General features: G+C 37.4%; 1 protein-coding gene across 5 annotated transcripts in view; it reads right to left on the bottom strand.

The window, feature by feature from the left end:
- CLOCK (clock circadian regulator) overlaps nt 1–21,657 on the bottom strand; it is a 135,302-nt gene that overhangs the window by 6,523 nt on the left and 107,122 nt on the right. For 4 of the 5 annotated variants that reach the window (XM_040624956.1, XM_040624954.1, XM_040624955.1 and 1 more), the window contains 7 exons: nt 21,257–21,398; nt 11,949–12,049; nt 11,339–11,428; nt 7,973–8,125; nt 6,926–7,135; nt 6,009–6,214; nt 1,586–1,841 (listed from right to left, as the gene is read on the bottom strand). In XM_040624956.1, the coding sequence (XP_040480890.1) occupies nt 1,586–1,841; nt 6,009–6,214; nt 6,926–7,135; nt 7,973–8,125; nt 11,339–11,428; nt 11,949–12,049; nt 21,257–21,398 (1,158 nt within the window). The remainder of the gene's footprint in view (nt 1–1,585; nt 1,842–6,008; nt 6,215–6,925; nt 7,136–7,972; nt 8,126–11,338; nt 11,429–11,948; nt 12,050–21,256; nt 21,399–21,657) is intronic. The other variant, XM_040624957.1, reaches the window with a different exon arrangement.

The raw sequence follows: 21,657 nt of genomic DNA, 5'->3' as shown, positions 1-21,657 counted from the left end.
ACATAAAGAACTCAGGATATTTGTGAGCCTTACAGGATTACAACAGAGGCATATTTGGAACTAGACGTTATACAATCAGAAAAGCCAAATTGTAATTAACTCTCCATACAGAAATGTATTTCTAACGATACTGCCGATCTTATTTCTTTAGGGGTCCCATATCTTTGGAATTTTTTTTTCAGAAGTGAGAGAGAATAGAGTGCTTGTTCTTTTAAGGGCCCTTGTTCCTTGATTTAGAAGACTGAGATCTTAAGGCAAGTTCTCTCCTTTTTTAAGGTTTTGCTCAATTCTCATTGAGTATTATTTCCTCTAGATAACAGTTTATATTTATCATAAATTCTTGTTATTAATTCATTTATAACAACAGCTAACCTAGTCATTAATAACTGTAGTATGGCTTCAGGTCTAAGGGGCTGTCAGTAGGACTCAGAGATATTTAGGCAACTAACCTGTTTTAGTTTTCCATTATCACCAAGTTAAGAACTCTATTTGCACCATAACACTAACGGTGATAAATTAACAATGTATTTATGCCTGAGTAGACAATCTAATACTGAATTTTCTAATCATACCATCTGTTGTGTAACTCTAAAACTGATGATATGGTATGTATGTGGCTGGCCTGTATTCAGAATTGCTCGCACAGGCCAGAAGGGAAAAAGCTGGAATTCTGGATGTCATAACCTGCTATGGTGCATTCCAATGAGGGTTCTGAGGTCCAGAACTGTATCCTGCTCAATTCCTAGCTGAGAACCCCAATCTAGGTAATTTTCTTCTGTATCCTTTAGATAAGTAGATCCAATCTACTGAGATACGAGAAATATGTGATGAAATATGTGTCTGCATTTTGGCTAATTTGAGTGTTTATTCCATTAATCAAGACAGTGCTCATACATGACAGCCAGTTCTGTGCTTTGTAACTATGTTCAGTGACTTACATGCATTGTTTACCCATGAGGTACGAACTATTAGCACCTCCATATTATAGATGAAGAAACCGAATTTTAGTAAGTAACCTACCAAAGGTCACATGTATGTGGTAGAGCAGTGACTCAGTCTCAGGGCAGCCTGACTTCAGAGCCCACGCTCTCAACGATGACAATACATAGCCTGCCACAGTATTTCTCCTCTAACACTAACTTATAACCAAAAAATCATAAAATTTAATCCAACATAATTTAAGATAATGCCTGTAACTCATTTTTCCAAAAATCCCTTTTGATACCCTGCCCTGTAGCAGCACATGTTTGATGGGCTGCTAAAAGGAAGAAAGGGTATGAATTCCAGAAACCCCAGCCAGAGAGAGCTCTATGTAAAGTACCTTGATGGGGACGGCAAGTAGCTTTTTCTTTCCAGTCATTCATATAATTGGGTGTGTCCATGGCAGAGCTAAAAGTCTTCCAAAGACCAAACAAGGGAAGGAAAAACAGCTAACTGGGACAAGCTTTCTGCCCTTCCAGAAATTTAACTTGTACAATAAGCTTTTATGGATTTTTCGGATGATTTACAAAACTGTTCTTTTAATGCCTAATTTCACTATATGAAAGTACATGGGTTTGGGAGGGCTCCCCGTGGGGAGAATCACCTGTAAAAACTGCTGCGGTGGCTGGGTCAGCTGAGCCTGAGACGGGTGCGGGACCGAAGCGAGCTGCTGTTCCTGGGAGCCCTGCTGCTGCTGCTGCTGCGTGCCTGACAGCGTCTGTGGTGGCTGCTGGTGCGGAGCAAAGGCAGGGTAGGCGGTCACCACCTGACCCATGAGCATTGTGCTAGGTACCATGACCGCCCCACAAGCCACAGGAGCAGTTACTAATTTGGTCACAAGCTGCTGACCTTGAGAAAATCTGTGGAGAGGAAAGAAAGAGAAGAAGGGCAGTCAGCAGTATAAGGTACACATTATAAAAGGCAGTGGGGCTGAATACTTCTCTAAGATAATACCCAACAATATTGCCGGTTTGGTTTTTAAAAGCTGTATGTTCCAATTTTGTTTCATGTTTCATATTTTTAAAGATTCTTTTGGGAATACAGTAAAACAAAAATGTACATAGCAAAATGAAATGATCACAAACAAAAATGTAAATTTTTTGGTTATCTATATGGAAAAGATGAAGTTGGACCTTTACCGTTCACCACATACAAAAATTAACTCAGAATGGATTAAAGCACTAAACATAAGAGCTACAACTATGAAACTCTTAGAAAAAACGGGAAAGTTTCATGACACTGGATTGGGCAGTGATTTCTTGGCTATGACACTAAAAACACAGGCAACAAGAGAAAAAAATAAACTGGACATCAAAATTAAAAACTTCTATATATCAAAGGACACTATCAGCACAGGGAAAAAGAAACCCACAGAGTGGGAGAAATTATCTGCAGATCATATATCTGATATATATTATATAAAACAATCCTATAACAATAAACAATCTGATTAAAAAATGGGCTAGGGTCTTGAATAGATGTTTTTCTAAAGAAGATATACAAATGGTCGATAAACAAATGAAAAGATGCTCAACATCACCTATCATTAGGGAAATGCGAATAAAAAAACCACAATGAGATACCACATCACACCCATCAGGATGGCTATTATAAAACAAAGTAACTAGTGTTGGTGCAGACATGGAGAAACCATGCACTGCTGGTGGGAATATGAAAACAGCGCAGCTCCTATGGAAAACAGTAGGACTGTTCCTCAAAAAATTAAATATAGAATTACCATGATCCAACAATTCCATTTCTGGGTATATACTCAAGAAGAACAGAAAGCAGGATCTCAGATATTTGTACACTCAGGTTCACAGCAGCATGGTTCACAGTAGCCAAAAGACAGGATGCAACCCAAGTGTCCATCGATAAACAAATAAACAAAACATGGTATATTCACATAATGAAGTATTATTTAGCCTTAAAAAGAAATAAAACTGGGGAACCTGGGTAGCTCAGTAGGTTAAGTGTCCAACTCTTGATTTCGGCTCAGGTCATGATCTCAGGGTCCTGAGATCAAGCCCCACACTGGGCTCTGAACGTGGAGCCTGCTTAAGATTCTCTCGTTGGCCCTCCCCACTCTCACTCTCTGAACGAATAAATAAATATCTCAAAATAAAAGGAATAAAATTCTGACACATGCCCCAACATGGACAAACCTTGAGGATACTGTGTCAAGTGAAATAAGCCAGCCACAAAAGACACACATATTGCACGATTCCATTTGTATCTAGAGTATCTAGAGTAGTCAAATTCATAGACTTATGTGCTTAGAAAGCAGAACGGTGGCTTCCAGGACCTAGAGAGGAGGAGGAATGGGGGAATAATTGTTCAATGGGTGTGGAGTTTCAGTTTGGGACTGACTGAGGCAAAAGTTGTGGAGATTGACGGTAGTGATGGTCCCAACAGTATAAATGCATTCAATGCCAATGAAATGTACATGTTGAAATAGTTAACATGGTAAATTTCATGTATATTTTACCATAATGAAAAAAAGTTTTAAACCTGTTAAAAAATATCTTCTTTTTATAAAATTATTAGGTACCTGGGAGTCAGCTATATGCGGCACGTGTTCATTTTGCTAATCACGAATAAACTTAAAGCTATCGTAAGGGATTTTTAAAAGCCTCTCTAGGCTTACAGAAGATACTTTCACCGCAAGTTGTATCTTATAAACATAACTCAAAATTAAACAACCTTCTAACAGTGAATAAAAGTACCCTCAATTTATAAATTCATCAATGTAACATAGTACCCACTGTATTAGAATTCATTAATATTCGCTCCCTCCCCACCTACCTATCTTCTATTTTAATAAACAACAACAACAAAATGACACCTGTTCAGGGAACAATATTATTTCTATTTGCCTCTTCTGTGAGATGAAGTCAGTTTCTAACACTGGCCATTACAGAGCTATGACTCAACTGTGAATGGGGCATGACATACTGCAGTTATAAACTGTGTCACATATATAATGGAATTAAAGTTAGTAGAAATGCATTTTATTATTTATGTGGTCCATAAGACAAAATAAATCTATTTTTGAATCCATACCAAAACTTAAAAATAAAATATTTTTTATACTTCAGGACTGAATGTACTATTTAATGCAAAAAATATGTATAAAAGAATTAAAAAATTCACATAACAAGAATGATGGCCAACGAAAAAGTAACATTTACAAAGTGGCTTGGGCACAGAAATACTAAATACTCATTTCTCTGTAATCTTAAAAGAAATTGCCCAAACTGCTCACTGATAAAATGTGATGAGAATACTTCATCCATCTCTGGCACCAAGAGACGTTCTTCAATCTACTTTTGCTTAACTCTCACATCGGTGACTTTGTATATACCATTCCCTTCGCTCACAGCACCCTTCTGAGACTCCCTGTCACATGAAAAAGTCTGGCTGTTTAAGACTCAGGCCAAGTACTTCCTCTGTGAAGCTTGACCTTGACCACATTCCTCTCTTCACTTGTTTGCCTCAACCCATAAAACTGCTCACTTCCTTTTTCTAAAGACATAGGAAGAAGTATTTCTCATACCAAATAATACCGATTTGTTTAACCCTCTACAGCTTACGAGTCTGATCATTCTCTTGGGACAAGGAATGTGCCATAATCACTTCAGCAGGCACTTCAATGTTTGCTGAAATATATATTTTCCCTCCAAAAAAAAAAAAAAGAGGTCCACAAATAGTTGCTAAATTGTATCCTCCAAAATGCACATCAGCATTCTAGATTAATGGCATCTTCCTCGGGCTTTAAAAGTAACCCTCTACATTTCTATGGAGCACATTCATAATACCTCCTTTCAGAATGTCAGAGCGAAAAGTTGGACTTCACTTGAGGAACTGAGTTCCAAAGAGAAGCAATGAGTTCTTCGTGCTCTCATTGCCTCTGTGATCCTGCAGCTTCTTTACTCTCTGGAAATTAACAGGATTTTAATAAAACCTATTACGCAGTTTGATACAACAACAAAAGCAGCCTACTTGTATTGTAGTAAAATAAATAAAAACTAAAAAATACTTAAAATAGAAGTTTTAAGACCACAGAGATCCTGTAGTTGTTAAAAGACAGCTTCCTGATACATGAAATAGTGGCATTTCTTCAAAATATTTGTTTCTATGTCAGCTATTTGGACTGCCCACTAAAATAAGTCATAAATGGCTGTTCCTCTAGAATGGCCCACAAAAGTTTAGTGTACTATATATTTAAGCACTTGAGTTTTGAAATCAGATACCCAGGCTTAAATTTAGAAACTACTCACCACCCCCTTAACTACCTATAAGCCCCTAAGATAATTACTATAAACTCACTCTTTTCTTATCTGGGAAATAAAAGACCCAACACACATTTAAAAAAAATAAAAAAGAATTAAATGAGATCGTGTATTTTGAGTACCAAGTACAGTACTCAACAAACTCAAGAAAGGTAAGCTACTTTTATTCCATAACCTATATAAACTATGGTAGTATAAACCTTAACCATTGTGACTGCATGAAAACTCATCAATTTGTATTAAAACAACGAAAGTTTCACAGTCACCACAAAGCCTGTCATGAAACTCCTGTAACAGTGCGCTACGGATACTGGATTCTATAATATTTGGTAGAACATTTTTGGACAGGAAACAAAATTTGTTGTTATTCTTCTATTATAATGTCCTTAAACAACGGACATACTCTGCATTTTTCTTTCTTTCTTTTTTTTTAATTTGAGAGAGAGAGCGCTAGAGGTAGCAACGAGCAGGGAGGAGAGGGAGAAGCAGACTCCCCACTGGGCAGGGAACCTGATGCAGGGCTTGATCCTAGGACCCTGAGATCATGACCTGAGCCGAAGGCAGATGTTTAACCAACTGAGCCACCCAGACGCCCCTCTGCATTTTTATTACTAATTCAAGAACACTGGCGGGAGTTAGCTACAAACTAAAATCATATTTTTAAAAGTCGAATTACTGTTTTTTAATTAATCGATTTTTACAACTGTGGAATGACTACTGAAATATGCCAACTACCTGATCTGTCTGTCCTGAGTGAATGTAGTTACTGCAGCACTCTGGGTACTGTTCTGTGGCACGCTAGATGGGATCTGGACCATGCTTCCGGCCGCCGGCTGCGAGATCACCATAGTGTTATACAGTGGGGCTGTGAGAGTGCTCGGTGTCTGACTGGGAAGAGATGTTTGCTGACTGTGCCCACTCAGTACATTTTGTTGACTCTGCTAGAAAACAGAAGACATTACAATGAATTAAACGAAAAATTTTTTTTTCAGGAAATACACATCCACTATTCAACACTCTAACAATAGCTGATATGACCGAAAAGCAGCAGCGGACATATTACTCTGGGAGAAATATAACTACAAAGGAAAAAGACTTGTAGTAATTGAGAATGAATTAGTCTTCAGTATCTTGCTGGAAATATAAGCTGTGAACTTTAGAACTTCTGTTAAATGCCCAAAGTGAGTGACTGACATTAGACATCTTTATAGATTTCACTTGAAGTCTTGGGATCTATAGTCACCGACGTATACCAATTACCTGCATCACATTTCCAGGAATTTACATTAAATTTCTTAGAATACTGATTAAACTATCACTACCGTAAGAGTTTATTCTTCACATATAGTAACATGTTTCCTGGCCAGCCTCTTTTGTAAGTCAAACCTTTTTAACAAACAGAAGCAGTCTGCATGTTCATTTTAAATGAACTGCAAAATTTTTAAATGTCAAAATACTGAAAGCATTTAGAATATCAGCAATTTAACAATTTTGCACAAAATATTTTAATGATCACCCTCAAAACTAAACTTCTAATTATTACTATTAAAGGTTAAAATATGGATTTCAGTCAGACCTTCATTTTTGTTTCTGCAATAGTATACATTTCAATCACTCAACCCTCCAGAATCCATTGCACTTGATACCGTTACCTGACTTGATGTACTCTGTAAAGTCTGCTGTGGTATCATATGTTGAGTTGTGCCAATGTGTCCAGTATTCATTCCACTTTGAATCTGATTAGTTTGAACAACCTGGCCCTGCATATTTATAGGTGTGAGTTGCTGGATGTTAGATGAATTTCCAGAAGAAAGTTGAACAGAACCAAAACTCAAACCAGGGGTTGACTGTTGTAAAAACATCTTTAGAAATAAAGATTACATTAAAATGAGCTTTGTAGATTAAAAACGAAGAAGAATGAGAACAATTTTAAAAAAGAAAGCAAAAACAAGCTACAAATTAAGTTTAAAAACAAATAACAGGATGGCTAAGTGATTGAGTGAACAATTAGCAATAAACAATTACTGGATAAAACGTAATTCTTATTCGTTCTTCCAGTCGTCCTAACCCTATCATATTTCCAATTGTCAGAAATGGGGTGATAAACTCCAAGACCTCTACTTGTTTGAATATTTCACATGTTGGGCATTGTTTGTTCTACCAGCTAGCATTACCCCAACTCATTGCTACTCAAAGGTCTGTGGACTGGCAGTTCTGCATCACTCATTGTTTATAATGTATAGCATTAGATAGAAGTAGCTTTTTTTTTTCTCTCTTAAAGTTTCCTTTCTCCAAAATTCTAGTCTCTTCTGAGAGAGACAACTTCAGTGGCCCTGCCGTTGATCAAATAAGACTAATTCAAATATATCTACTGGAAATTTACTAAAACAATGATTGATGATTTATAAACTCTGTACCTACATGTACCCCAAAGTCTATATAAAATACTAAATTATGGGTTTAAGTTACTAAAATGAAGACTGCTAGAAGAGGACTCTAATCTGGAGAAACAAGGATGTTGATGGAACTACTCTTAGGAATGAATCAGACTGGAAATGCAATCATACTGAGTGTATTTACTGAACTAAATTGATGAAGTGTATCTCTTGCATCTCATTTTTAATTAAGAAAAGTCAATCTTCCTAAGAAACCAAAATGTGAATGGCATGTTTTACTTGTATTCAAATATAATAACCTACCTGCAGCCCTTGACCATGGACCATTTGAAGTTGTTCTTGAATTTTTCTTAGTTCTTCTTGTTGTCGATGAATATTTGCCTCTATCATCCGTGTCCGTTGCTCTAATTGGTCTTTTAGATGCTGCATGGCTCCTAACTGAGCTGAAAACTGAAACTGAAGTACCATGTATGGGAAAAGTGTAACATATTTTAGAATCACTTACTCTTTGTAATTGTGCAGTGTGAAAATAAGCAGTATATATCATGAGCTAAGAATGTTATGCCAGTTTTCAATGTATTGCCTCTCAGGTCCTAATTCGCCCACCTTTGCTTGGCTTTGTGCAACTGGAGCTGGGCCCTGTAAATATTTCTCCTTTGTCAGCCGACACACACTTAGTCATGTCCGTAGATGGAGCTGGAGGGATATTGTAAGAGGTGGCTTTCCAGCAAGTCTTACTGGCATCCTTATAGAAAGCTCCCCTGAAAATCTTGCTGGTACCCCAGCAGGTGGCTTCCTGCTCTCCAGCCCTGACCTGTGGCACCTCAGTGAACCTCCCTCTCATCCAGTGGCTGCAGCCACACCAGCCACAATGGGAACTGAGTTTCAACCTGGCCTGGAGGAAGAAGAGTTTAGGACGGTTGGCGGAGTTTTCCAAGTTGTTCCTTCTTTGCATACTGTTCTCCCCCTCTCACAGTTGGTGGCTGCTCTCTACATCCATGATCTCTGTAGTATTTAGGATTCCCTGTTACCAGTTAATAATTTTTTATTATTACCCCTATTTCAAATTTCTGGTATGGCTTCTGACTTCTGACTAGATCTTGACTGATTACAAGTACACGCTGGCATTAGAAGACTAGAGCTCAGTTGGTTAAGCCTGCAACTCTTGATTTTGGCTCGGGTCACGGTCTCTGGGTCCTGAGATTGAGCCCTGAGTCGGGCTCTGCACTCAACACAAAGTCGGCTTGAGTTTCTCTTTCTCCATTTCCCTCTGCCCCTCCCCTGCCCACGAACATGCACGCTCACTCTCTCTAAAATAAATAACAACAACAAAAAGATCAGAGCTCATATTGTGGCTCTACCACTTCCTAGAACAAGTTACTTAATTTCTATCATTTAGCAAATGAAAAAGTAGCCTGCTCCTAGAGTTATTCATATCAAATTCTGTCATCCCTAGAATGTCCTCTTTGTACAGATCATTAGAAGATTATATCTAACCGATAACTAGCCATATTTTTACTCTTATTTTCAACTGAAACTGTTCTCAGACAAGTATGAAATGTAGGCTTTTATAGACTAAGCCATTATAAATGAATAAATACATACATGAATGAAAAGTTATTCTACTTCCAGGATTTTCGATCTTACTTCACTGTTTCACTTGAGTCATAAACAGCTTCTATTTACTACTACTTGAAATTTAGCCACACTTAGTGATTCATCACTTAAGCATATACATGCTTGTTTAACTATTTCCATGAATACTTAGCACAGGACATAGTACAGCAGAAATAATTCCAATTTATTGGAAATGTGTCTTGATCTTAAAATAGTCTCCTACAGGGGCACCTGGGTGGCTCAGTCAATTAAGCATCTGCCTTTGGCTCAGGTCATGATCCCAGGGTCCTGGGATTGAGCCCCGCATTGGGCTCCCTGCTCAGTAGGGAGTCTACTTCTCCCTCTGCCTCTGCTTCTCCCCCCAACTCATACTCTCTCACACGCCCTCTCTCAAATAAATAAAATCTAAAAAAAAAAAAAAAAAAAAAGTCTCTTACAGTGAACTGCATCTAAAAATGAGCAATGCCCTCCCAAAAGCTTTTTTTTCTTTAACTTCAAAAGTTTGTGTTGAGGATACTGAATGTTACCTTTCAAAAAGTACAGAACTCTGACTTCTGAAGATCATATCTTAGATTAGATTACACTAAGTATGAGAAAACATTACAACAAACTACAACCTCAGCTCCCTCATACCTTTAAAACATATTCAGAATGTTGTATTTTATCCTAACAAAAGTTATTTATACCTTTGGGTAAACATTACATTGTCATCACTTAAAGGATTTCTATTAAATGCAAATAATAGATACAAACACAGAAGGCAGAATAACAAGAAATAAAATCATAGAACTACAAGGCAAAGTATTTGGCTTTATCACTTAATGAAATATGAGATCTGAATACTTATTAACATTTTTGACACAGTAGATACTATTAATTTCATGAAAATAGCCCCTTAAAATGTTAAGAAATACTAATTCAGTATCTTAAGATTAGTGAACTAATAATTGAAAGTATGTCTAAATATTTACATTAAAAAAATCTGTTACCTTCAGAACAAATGTTGATAAAAACTATTACAACTACAGATAATATTTAAGCACCTTACTGATCATATGTTGCTGGAAGTCAAGATTATGATGTTTAGGTAATTTACAACATTGTCAATCTACTTGTACAGGTGTCATATAATGGCTAAAATTATATATGTATAATTTAAATAAGAACTATATAAAAACAAAGGTATTCTTAGAGGACCATTTTTATCTATTGTTAACTATCATTATTTGAAATACTGCTAAGTCAAGGTCTATTTAACCAAAGAAAACAGTTTGGATTATTTTTACCACTATCTTGTATTTTTAATGTGTTTGAGGCATTGAATGAATGAATGCAGAGTCAAAAATTCTAAGTTGGGAACTTAGTGTCACTTTTGTAACACCTCTCCTTTTTGTAACACCTCTCCTTTCTCCTGCTAATTTCTATATTTAGGCCTCCTTCAGGACTCAGCCCAAGCAACAATTCTTCCAGAAAGTCTTCCTCAGGCTGCATCAGGGGTCCATCTAATGTGCTCACGTATCAGCCTATACACCTTGAGCACTGACTATAGAATAAATACCACATTGTAGTTCTAGGTCATTCCTTCCAGATGTAATAAAGTCTCATAGTATATGTGTATTTGTATTGCCGGCACTTGCAATAACTCAAGTATCCCAATAAATGTCCCATATATGAATGAATGAATATATGAATAAAATTACTTGATTTTTCCAATATTCATAGGAAGAATAAAAAGAAGAGCTATATTTCATCTTTAATATCTTTCTGTCTATAGTGTCTCTCGAGGGGATGTTATAGAATATAAACCAGGATAATTCTTTGTTGGGCAAAACTGTCATGCATCCTGAAAGACAACTAGCATCCCTGGCTCCTGCCTATTAAGGGCCAGTGATACTCCACAATCACTGACGATCAAAAACATCCCCCAGACATTATAAATGCTAACAGGTGAGATTCACTGCACTAAAAGTATGTATATATTTAAATCTCTATTAGCTTAAAAACAATTCATCATTTAAAAATACTCAACTCAAACAAACAAACAAAAAATACCTGGGACATGCCTTGTGGAATTGGTAAATTTGCAGCTTGTGACATCGCTGGCTGTGTTAATGACTGACCAACAGTCTGGGAATTTATGGACTAGGAAGCAAAACAAAAAGTAACACTTTTATTCCCATCCATAATACTTCCACCAGAAATACCACCATGGTATCTTTATAAGTGAACTACAATTTGACTCCTAGCATTTTTAGCTGAGTACAGGCACGCATGTCTCCCCCTCTACGCTGGATGTGCCTAGTCCCTATTCATCCTTTTATCTTCTAAGACATCTGCCACATTACCTCGCATGGGCTCCCAATAAAGTTAAATGGACATAAATGAAAGTCATTGGTATTCGAAACTAAATACGAAATGGCTCTAAATTATTAACTTTCCTTAATTAAAAGAAATATCTAATATTTTACCTGGGAAATAATCAAAAGGAGTATGTCTGAGAAGTATTTCACAAAAAGGGAAAGATCTCGAGTGTTATTTATCAACAGCTATTTTGATCTTTATAGAAAGGGGTAATGAATTAATGAATTTCTAAAGATTTACATGATTTGCCCCCCTTTTAATAAATCTTTATTCAAAAGAATACTACCCAGATAAAGTTTACCTGACTACTAAATGATGCCCTCCTCGGCGCCATCTTTTCATGAGCTGGTAAATGTGGTCTGGGAGGAGTGCTAGTGTCCGTTGGGATCTTTGTTGGTGTTGCTGAGGTTAGTCAACAAAAATGAAATTGTGTTAGTACTTTATAAAATATAATTTGCAAAGATTAATCTCAAAATGGATTTCAATGAGTAAAAATATCTTTCAATTATTTTTCTAAATTATTTCATAAAAGTGAAGTCCATGACCATAGGAGGATTCATTTTAATTACTTCTTTCTTAAGGACAAAGAAAATATCTGAAATAGGAAAACTTTAAATTTAAAAATGGTTACTATTCCTAAAGCTCAATAGTAAAAAAACTAATAATTTAAAAATGGCCTACGGACTTGAATAGACATCTCTCCAAGAAGATACACAAATGGCCAGCTAGAATATGCAAAAATGTTCAAGGTCACTCATCATCAGGGAAATGCAAATCAAAACCACGAGACACAACTTCACACATGACAAGATGGCTATTATCAAAAAACAAGAAGTGTTGCTGAGAATGTAAAGAAACTGGAACCCTTCTATACTTAAAATTGGTGGGGATATGAAACGGTCCAGCCACTGTGGGAAACCATAATGGAGGTTTCTAAAAAAATTAAAAATAGAACTACCACATGTGATCCAGCAACTCCACTTCTGGGTATTTATCCAAAAGAACTGAAAACAGGATCTCAGATATTAGCACTGCTGTGTTCACTGCAACACTATTCTTAATAGCCAAGTGCGGAAACAATCAAAATGTCTACTGACAGATGAATGGTAAAACAAAATGTGGTACTATATATACAATGAAATACTATCCAACCTTTAAAAAGACCAAAATTTTGCAAGATACAACAACATGGTTTAATCCTGAGGACATTATGCTATGTGAGAAAAGCCAATGATGGAAAGAAAGACAAGTACTGCATGATTCCCTTATATGAGGTGTCTAAAATAGAGAAATTCATTGAATCTGAGTAGAATGGTGATTGACAAGGGCTGGGGGGATAGAGGAAAATAAGGAGTTAATAATCAATAGGCATAACGTTTCCATTAAGTACAATGAATAAGCTCTAGAGATCTGCACTCCAACACTATACATAAAAACAATAATAATATATTGTAAGCTTAAAAATCTAACAGGATAGATCTCATCTGAAGTATTCTTACCACAGTAAAATAAAATGTATAAAAAGAGAAACACAGGTACAATGGGGAAACTTTTTCCCTAAGATTTAAGAAATTCTATATTTAACAACACCTCTTTAATGTTCTACCCATGGTGTTGACTGGTTCCAACAACCTCCTTTTTCCTCACATAGTTGTAATATCCTGGGAAATGAAACTACTAAACCCTTTAAACAAAACAAGGTTACTAATTCAATGGTAATTATGCAAGTGTTCATTAAAAATAAGAACTAAAAACAGCTTTCAGGAGATAGCCCAAGATGGTGGAGAATTAGGAAAAATTAGTTTTTTCTGGCCCCAGGAATTCAGCTAGACAGCTATCATCAAATCATTCTGAACATCTGTGAACTCAACTGGAGACCTAAGACAATAGCTGCATCTCTACAAGTAGAAAAGCAACCACTTTCTGCAAGATAGGAGGTGCGGAGAAGTAAATCCGAGGCCGTATGTCTGAAGATAAACTAACTGCGGGGGAAGGAGCCTCCAGAAGCTGGCTACTGGAAAGTGATATGGCAGTGGAGCACAAAATCAGAACTTTTAGAAGTCTACTCAGGTGAGAGACATCCCTGCATGAAAGGTGCTCAGGTGGCGAAGCAGGGCGGAATACTAAGTGGGAGAGCGTGGTCTCAGGATCCTCAGGGTCACAGGAAGACTGGGAGTGCCGGAGTGTGGCCGAAATTCCAGGCATCAGAGCAGGGAAGCTGACTATAATCAGTGAGTCCAGGAGTCGTCTCCCAGCTCAGGGTTGCCATATACTGCAAACCCGGGCACAGGAGAACTGCGGTGATACCATCCCTCCCTCCCCCAGGAGGAGCGGCACTGAGTGTGCACGGCAGGAGTATTCAGGGTTTGGAGACTCAAAGTAGGGTCACATGACTGAGACAGAAATGCTGGGTCACTGGCCAGGTGAGCACGGAGTGCAGCAGAGACAAGGGAGACCATAGTGACTAACTGCTTTTCCCTCAAGGCGCAATGAGGAGCAGTGCACCGAGCTCTGCTAGAGGTTAGGAAGCCACCATTTTCACATTCACACTTTGAAGCTTCAGAGAAAGCCCTCAGGGAACAAAAGCCTCAGAGCAATCAGAAGCAGATTACTTAGCCTGGCCCCCTGGCAAGAGTGGTGCATTTCTGCCTGGGGGAAAGACACTTGAGAATCAACGCACCAGGCCCCTCCCCCAGAAGATCAGCAAGACCAAGTTTACCTATCATAGAGAACTGCAAAACTCAAGCACTACGGGAAAAGAGTATATAGAATTCGTGTTTTTGCCCCACGATTCTTTAGTCTTTCAATTTTAATTTTTTTTTTTAAAGATTTTATTTATGTGACAGAGAGACAGCCAGCGAGAGAGGGAACACAAACAGGGGGAGTGGGAGAGGAAGAAGCAGGCTCCTAGCGGAGGAGCCTGATGTGGGGCTTGATCCCAGAACTCCGGGATCACGCCCTGAGCCGAAGGCAGACGCTTAACAACTGAGCCACTCAGGCGCCCCGAATTTTTTTTCCTTTTTTAACCAATTTCTTCTTTCATGAACTTTTTAAAATTTTTTTAACTTTCATTTTTACAATTACATTCTATCCTTTCATTGTATTTAATCTTATTTTTGTATATATATAAGTTTTTCTTTCTTTACAATTCTGGAATGCAGTTTCTTCTACCAAACAGACCAAAATATACCCAGAATCTAGTGTATGACTCTGTTCCCCTCCCCTGTCTGATCATATTCTCTCTTTTTTCCCTTTCCTTTTTTGGTTAAAGTCTTTATTTTCATCTTTACAGTTACATTCTATCCTTTCAATGTACTTAATTTTATTTTTGTATATATATATAAGTTTTTCTTTCTTTACAATATTGAGATGTAGTTCTTCTAAAAAACCGACCAAAATACACTCAGGATACAGTGAATTGCTCTGTTCTGGTCACCTACCTGTTAACTTTTTTTGTTTTTGTTTTTAAATTTTCACTTTTACAGTTACATTCTATCATTTCATTGTACTTAATTTTATTTACATATGTGGTTTTTTTTTTCCTTAAAATTCTGGGATCTAGTTTTCTAACAAACACCAAAATACAAACAGGACCCAGTGTACTGCTCACCTGCCTGATTATACTTTTTTTTTTTTTAATTCAGTTTTGGGTCTCTTCTGATTTAATATATATTTCTCCGGGGTCACTGATGCTCTTTTAGTATTCTGTTCTCTGGATAGAATGACAAGACGGAAAAACTCACCTCAAAAAAGAGAACAAGAGGCAGTACTAACTGCCAGGAACCTAATCAGTATGGATATAAAACTAAGAGGTCAGAACTAGAGTTCAGAATAATGATTATAAAGATACTATCTGGGCTTGAAAAAAAACACAGAAGGCACTAGAGAATCCCCTTCTGGAGAAATAAAAGAACTAAAATCTAATCAAGTCAAAATCAAAAAGGCTATCAATGAGATGCAATAAAAAATGGAGGCCTTAACTGCTGGGATAAATGAGGAAGAAGAAGAGAGAATCTGTGATACAGAAGCAAAATGATAGAGTAAAAAGAAGCTGAAAAAGAGAAAAACTACTGGATCACGAGAGGAGAATCCGAGACATAAGTGATACCATCAAATGAAACAATATTAGAATAATTGGGATCCCAGAAGAAGAGGACGGGGGTGGAGGGGTGGCGGGGCAAAGGTATATTGGAGCAAATTATAGTGGAGAACAGGTCCATAACCTACAAGGGTAGAAACAACAGACGGGCAGCAGACCTATCCAGAGACCTGACAGGCCAGAAAGGACTGGCATAATATATTCAAGGTGCTAAAGGAGAAAAATATGCCACCAAGAATACTTTACCCAGCTGGGATATCAGTCAAAAATAGAAGGAGAGATAATAAGCTTCCAGGACAAACAGAAACTAAAAGAATTTGTGATCACTAAACCAGCCCTGTAAGAAAAATTAAAAGGGATCCTTTAAGCAAAGACAGACCAAAAGTAACATACGCCAGAAAAGAACAGAGACAATATGCAGTAACAGTAACTTTACAGGTAATACAATGGCACTAAATTCATATCTTCCAATAGCTACTCTGCAGGTAAATGAGCTAAATGCCACAATCAAAAGACACAGGTTATCAGATTGGATAAAAAAGCAAGACCCATCGATATGCTGTCTGCAAGAGACTCATTTTAGACCCAAAGACACCTCCAGATTGAAAGTGCGGGGGAGGTGGAAATCCATTTATCATTAATGGACATCAAAAGAAAGCTGGGGTGGCAATCCTTGTATCAGACAAATTAGGTATTAAACCAAAGACTGTAATAAAAAGATGAAGAAGTACACTATATCATACTTAAGGGGCTATCCAAGAAGATCTAACAATTATAAATATTTGTGCCCCTAACATGGGAGCAGCCAATTATATAAACCAATTAATTTACCAATTTCTTTTACAAAATTAAAGAAACACATTGATAATCATACAATAATCATAGGGGACTTTAACAACCCCTCACTGCAATGGACAGATCATCTAAGCAGAAGCTCAACAAGGAAACAAGGGCTTTGAATGACACACTGGACCAGATGGACTTCACAGGTATATTCAGAACATTCCATCCCAAAGCAACGGAATACATATTCTTCTCAAGTGCACATGGAACATCCTCCAGAACAGACCATCCTGGGTCACAAATCAGGTCTCAGCCGGTACCAAAAGACTGAGATCACTCCCTGCATATTTTCAGACCACAATGCTTTGAAATTCGAACTCAATCACAGGAGGAAATTTGGAAAGAACTTGTTCAAATAAATGGACGCTAAAGAGCATCCTACTAAGGAATGAATGGGTCAACCAGGAAATTAAGAATTTAAAAAATTCATGGAAACAAATGAAAACACAACTGTTCAAAACCTTTGGGATGCAGCAAAGGCAGTCCTAAGACGGAAGTATACAGCATTACAAGCCTTTCTCAAGAAACAAGAAAGGTCTCAAATACACAACCTAACCCTACACCTACAGGAGAAGGAGAAAGAACAGCAAATAAAGCCTAAAGCCAGCAGGAGAAGAGAAATGATAAGGATTAGAGCAGAAATCAATGAACTAGAAACCAAAAGAACAGTAGAACAGATTGACAAAACTAGGAGCTGGTTCTTTGAAAGAATTAATAACGCTGATAAATCCCCGGCCAGACTATCCAAAAGAATAGAGAAGGGACCCAAATAAATAAAATCATGAATGAAAGAGGAGAGATCACAACCAACACCAAAGAAACACAAACAATTATAAGAACGTATCATGAGCAACTACAGGCCAACAAATCAGACAATCTGGAAGAAATGGATGCATTCCGAGAGACGTATAAACTACCAAAACTGAAACAGGAAGAAACAGAAAACCTGAACAGACCCATAACCAGCAAGGAAATTGAAGCAAGTAATCAAAAATCTCCCAATAAGCAAGAGCCCAGGCCCAGATGGCTTCCCAGGGGAATTCTACCAAACATTTAAAGAAGAATTTATACCTATTCTTCTGAAGCTGTTTCAAAAAATCAAAATGGAAAGAAAACTTCCAAACTCTTTTTATGAGGACAGCATTACCTTGATCCCAAAACCAGACAAAGACCCCACCAAAAAGAAGAATTACAGACCAATATCCCCGAAGAACACGGACGCCAAAATTCTCACCAAAATACTGTCAATGGGATCCAGTACATTAAAAGGTTTATTCATCGCGACCAAGTGGGATTTATTTCTGGGCTCGACATCCGCAAATCAATGTGATACAGTACATTAATAAAAGAAAGGACAAGAACCATACGATCCTCTCAATAGATGCAGAAAAAGCATCTGACAAAGTACAGCATCCTTTCTTGATTAAAACTCTTCACAGTGTAGGGATAGAGGGTACATACCTCAACATCATAAAAGCCATCTATGAAAAACCCACAGTGAATATCATGCTCGATGGGGAAAAACTGAGAGCTTTTCCCCTAAGGTCAGGAACATGGCAGAGATGTCCACTCTTACCACTGCTCTTCAACATGGTACTAGAAGTCCTAGCCTCAGCAATCAGACAACAGAAAGAAATACAAGGCATCCAAATCAGCAAAGAAGTCAAACTCTCACTCTTTGCAGATGACATGACACTCTACGTGGAAAATCCAAAAAACTCCACCCCAAAATTGCTAGAACTCATACAGAAATTCAGCAAAGTGGCAGGATATAAAATCAGTGCTCAGAAATCAGTTGCATTTCTATACACTAACAACGAGACAAAAGAAAGAGTATTTAAGGAGTCGATCTCACTTACAATTGCACCAAAAACCGTAAGAGACCTAGGAATAAACCTAACCCAAGAGGCAAAGGATCTGTACTTGGAAAACTACAGAACACTCATAAAAGAAATTGAGGCAGACACAAAGAAATGGAAAAATGTTCCATGCTCATGGATTGGAAGGACAAACATTGTTAAAATGTCAATGCTACCTAGAGCCATCTATATATTCAATGTAATCCCTATCAAAATACCATCAACTTTTTTCACAGAACCGGAACAAATAATCCTAAAATTTGTATAGAACCAGAAAAGACCCCAAATAGCCAAAGGAATGTTGAAAATGAAAACTGAAAAACCAAACTGGTGTCATCACAATCCGAGACTTCAAGCTCTACTACAAAGCTGTAATCATCAAGACAGTATGTTACCTGCACAAAAACAGACACATATATCAATGGAACAGAGCAGAGAACCCAGAAATGGACTCTCAACTCTATGTTCAACTAATCTTCAACAAAGCAGAAAAGAACTTCCAATGGAAAAAAGTCTCTTCAACAAATACTGTTGGGAACATAGGTCAGGCACATGCAGACAAATGAAGCTGGACCATTTCCTTATACCATACACAAAAATAGACTCAAAATGGATGAAGGACATAAATATGAGCAGGAATCTATGAAAATCCTTGAGAAGAACAGAGGCAGCAACTGCCGTGACGTTGGCCACAGCAACTTCTTGCTAGACATGCCTCCAAAGGCAAGGGAAACAAAGGCAAAAATGAACTACTGGGACTTCATTAAGATAAGTTTTTGCACAGCAAAGGAAACAGTCAACAAAACCAAAAGACAACCGACAGAATGAGAGAAGATATTTGCGAATGACACAGTAGATAACGGGTTGGTATCCAACATCTATAAAGAACGTATCAAACTCAACACCCAAAGAACAAATAATCCAATCAAAAAATGGGCAGAAGACATGAACAGTCTTTTCTCCAAAGAAGACATCCAAATGGTCAGACACATGAAAAAGTGCTCAACATCATTTGGCATCAGGGAAATACAAATCAAAATCACAATGAGATACCACCTCACACCAGTCAGAATGGCTAAAATTAACAAGTCAGGAAATGACAGATGTTGGCGAGCATGAGGAGAAAGGGGAACCCTCCTACACTGTTGGTGGGAATTCAAGCTGGTGCAGCCACTGTGGAAAACAGTATGGAGGCTTCTTAAAAAGTTGAAAATAGAGCTACCGTCTGACCTAGCAATTGCACTACTAGGTATTTACCCCAAAGATACTAATGTAGTGATCCAAAGGAGCACCTGCACCCCAAGGTTTATAGCAGCAATGTCCACAACAGCCACACTATGGAAAGAGCCCAGATGTCCATAGCCAGATGAATGGATAAAGATGTGGTACACACACACACACACACACACACACACACACACTGGAATACTATTCAGCCATCAAAAAAAAAAAAAAAGAAAAGAAATCTTGCCATTTTCAACAATGCGGATGGAACTAGAGGGTATTATGCTAAAGCAAAATAAGCCAATCAGAGAAAGAAAATTATATGATCTCACCCATATGTGGAATTTAAGAAACAAAACAGGCTCATAGGGGAAGAGATGAAAAAATAAAACAAGACGAAATCAGAGAGGGAGACAAGCCATAAGGGACTCTTAATCACAGGAAACAAACAGAGTTGCTAGAAGGGATGGGGGTGGGCAGATGGGGTAACTGGGTGATGGACTTTAAGGAACGCACATGATGTAATGAGCACTGGCTATTATATCAGACTGATGAATCACTGACCTCTACCTCTGAATCTAATAATACATTATATGTTACTTAACTGAATTTAAATAAAAATTAAAAAACAATAAATAAATGTTGATAGAATTTTAAAAAATTAGCATTGTTGCAAATGAAACAAAAACTAATGTGGAAAATGAAAAAAAAAAAAAATTTCAGAGAGCAACCTTAAAACAGGCACCTGGGTGGCTCAGTCTTAAGATTAAGCATCTACCTTCTGCTCAGGTCATGATCTCAGGGTCCTGGGATTGAGCCCCTCATCGAGCTCCCTGCTCAGTGGGGAATCTGCTTCTCCATCTGCCTCTGCCCCTTCCCCCAACTTGTATACCAACTGGCTCCCTTTCTCTCAAATAAATAAATAAATAAATAAATAAATAAAATCTTAAAAAAAACAAACAAACAGCCAGCTTAAAGAACACTGGTTCTACTAGTGAAAAAGGAATAAGCAGTTTTGGGGGCTTTTTTTGAGGGATAATTAAAAGCAACTTAACAATACCAACACTACTACCCAAATATTTTGTACACTACTTTATAAACTTAATTCTTTGTTAAATATGAGCAATGTGCCTTTTTTTCACTGGAAAGGTTAGTATATTTCAAAAATGTAAAAATTTACTATTTTGAAGTAGCATTTCACCCATCTTCCCACCTGCCTCCCCCCTGGCAACGAACCATTCTGTTTTCTATATTTAAGAGGCTAGTTTTTGTCTTTTTCTTTGTTCATTTGTTTTGATTCTTAACTTGGTGAAGGGGATTAAGGGTGCACTTGTATCCTGATGAGCACTATGTACAGAACTGTTAGTCGTCATACTATTCACCTAATATAACACCGTATGTTAGACTTCAATTAAAAAAAATAAAAAATATAAAGAGTGTTTCTAACTTTTTACCGTAAGCAATACTACAGTAAACCTTTTCATGTAAAAAAATAAAGTAGCATTTGATGAAAAATGCTGACACCAGTAACACAATTTAGAAGCACTCTCTTGAGAGAAAGAGCTTTCAAGCTAGGGTACTCACAGGAAGGGTCTGAGACTGCTGTGTGAGATGATTTTCTTGAACTCCGGGAGGAAGCAGAAGGGGTTGGGCTGTGATCAAACCTTTCCAAGGCTTCTTTGAGACTGACTGTATTTATACGATTATCAGACCCAGAATCTTGGCTCTAAGGAGACAGAGTAAAATAAATGTTTTCTTGTGATTCAGTTCAGAGATCCCAGATTAGTGATACAGCCTGCTAACCGTTTCTCCCCCCAAAATCAGTTTTTACCCGCAACGAGGCAAAGGTATCTATGTAATATTTACCTGTGTAATATTAGGTAAAGAAATAAAAATTTCTCTTCTATAGCCAGAAAATTTTGACTTCATTCTCTATTTACAGAAACAGATGCAAAAAAATAAAGCTGGACTCTTAACTTATACCA

This window comes from Ursus maritimus, unplaced genomic scaffold, assembly GCF_017311325.1.
Source record: "Ursus maritimus isolate PB19 unplaced genomic scaffold, ASM1731132v1 scaffold_8, whole genome shotgun sequence".
Lineage (NCBI taxonomy): Eukaryota > Metazoa > Chordata > Mammalia > Carnivora > Ursidae > Ursus > Ursus maritimus.
Note: the sequence above shows the minus strand (reverse complement) of the source record. Positions and strands in the feature narration are given on the sequence as shown.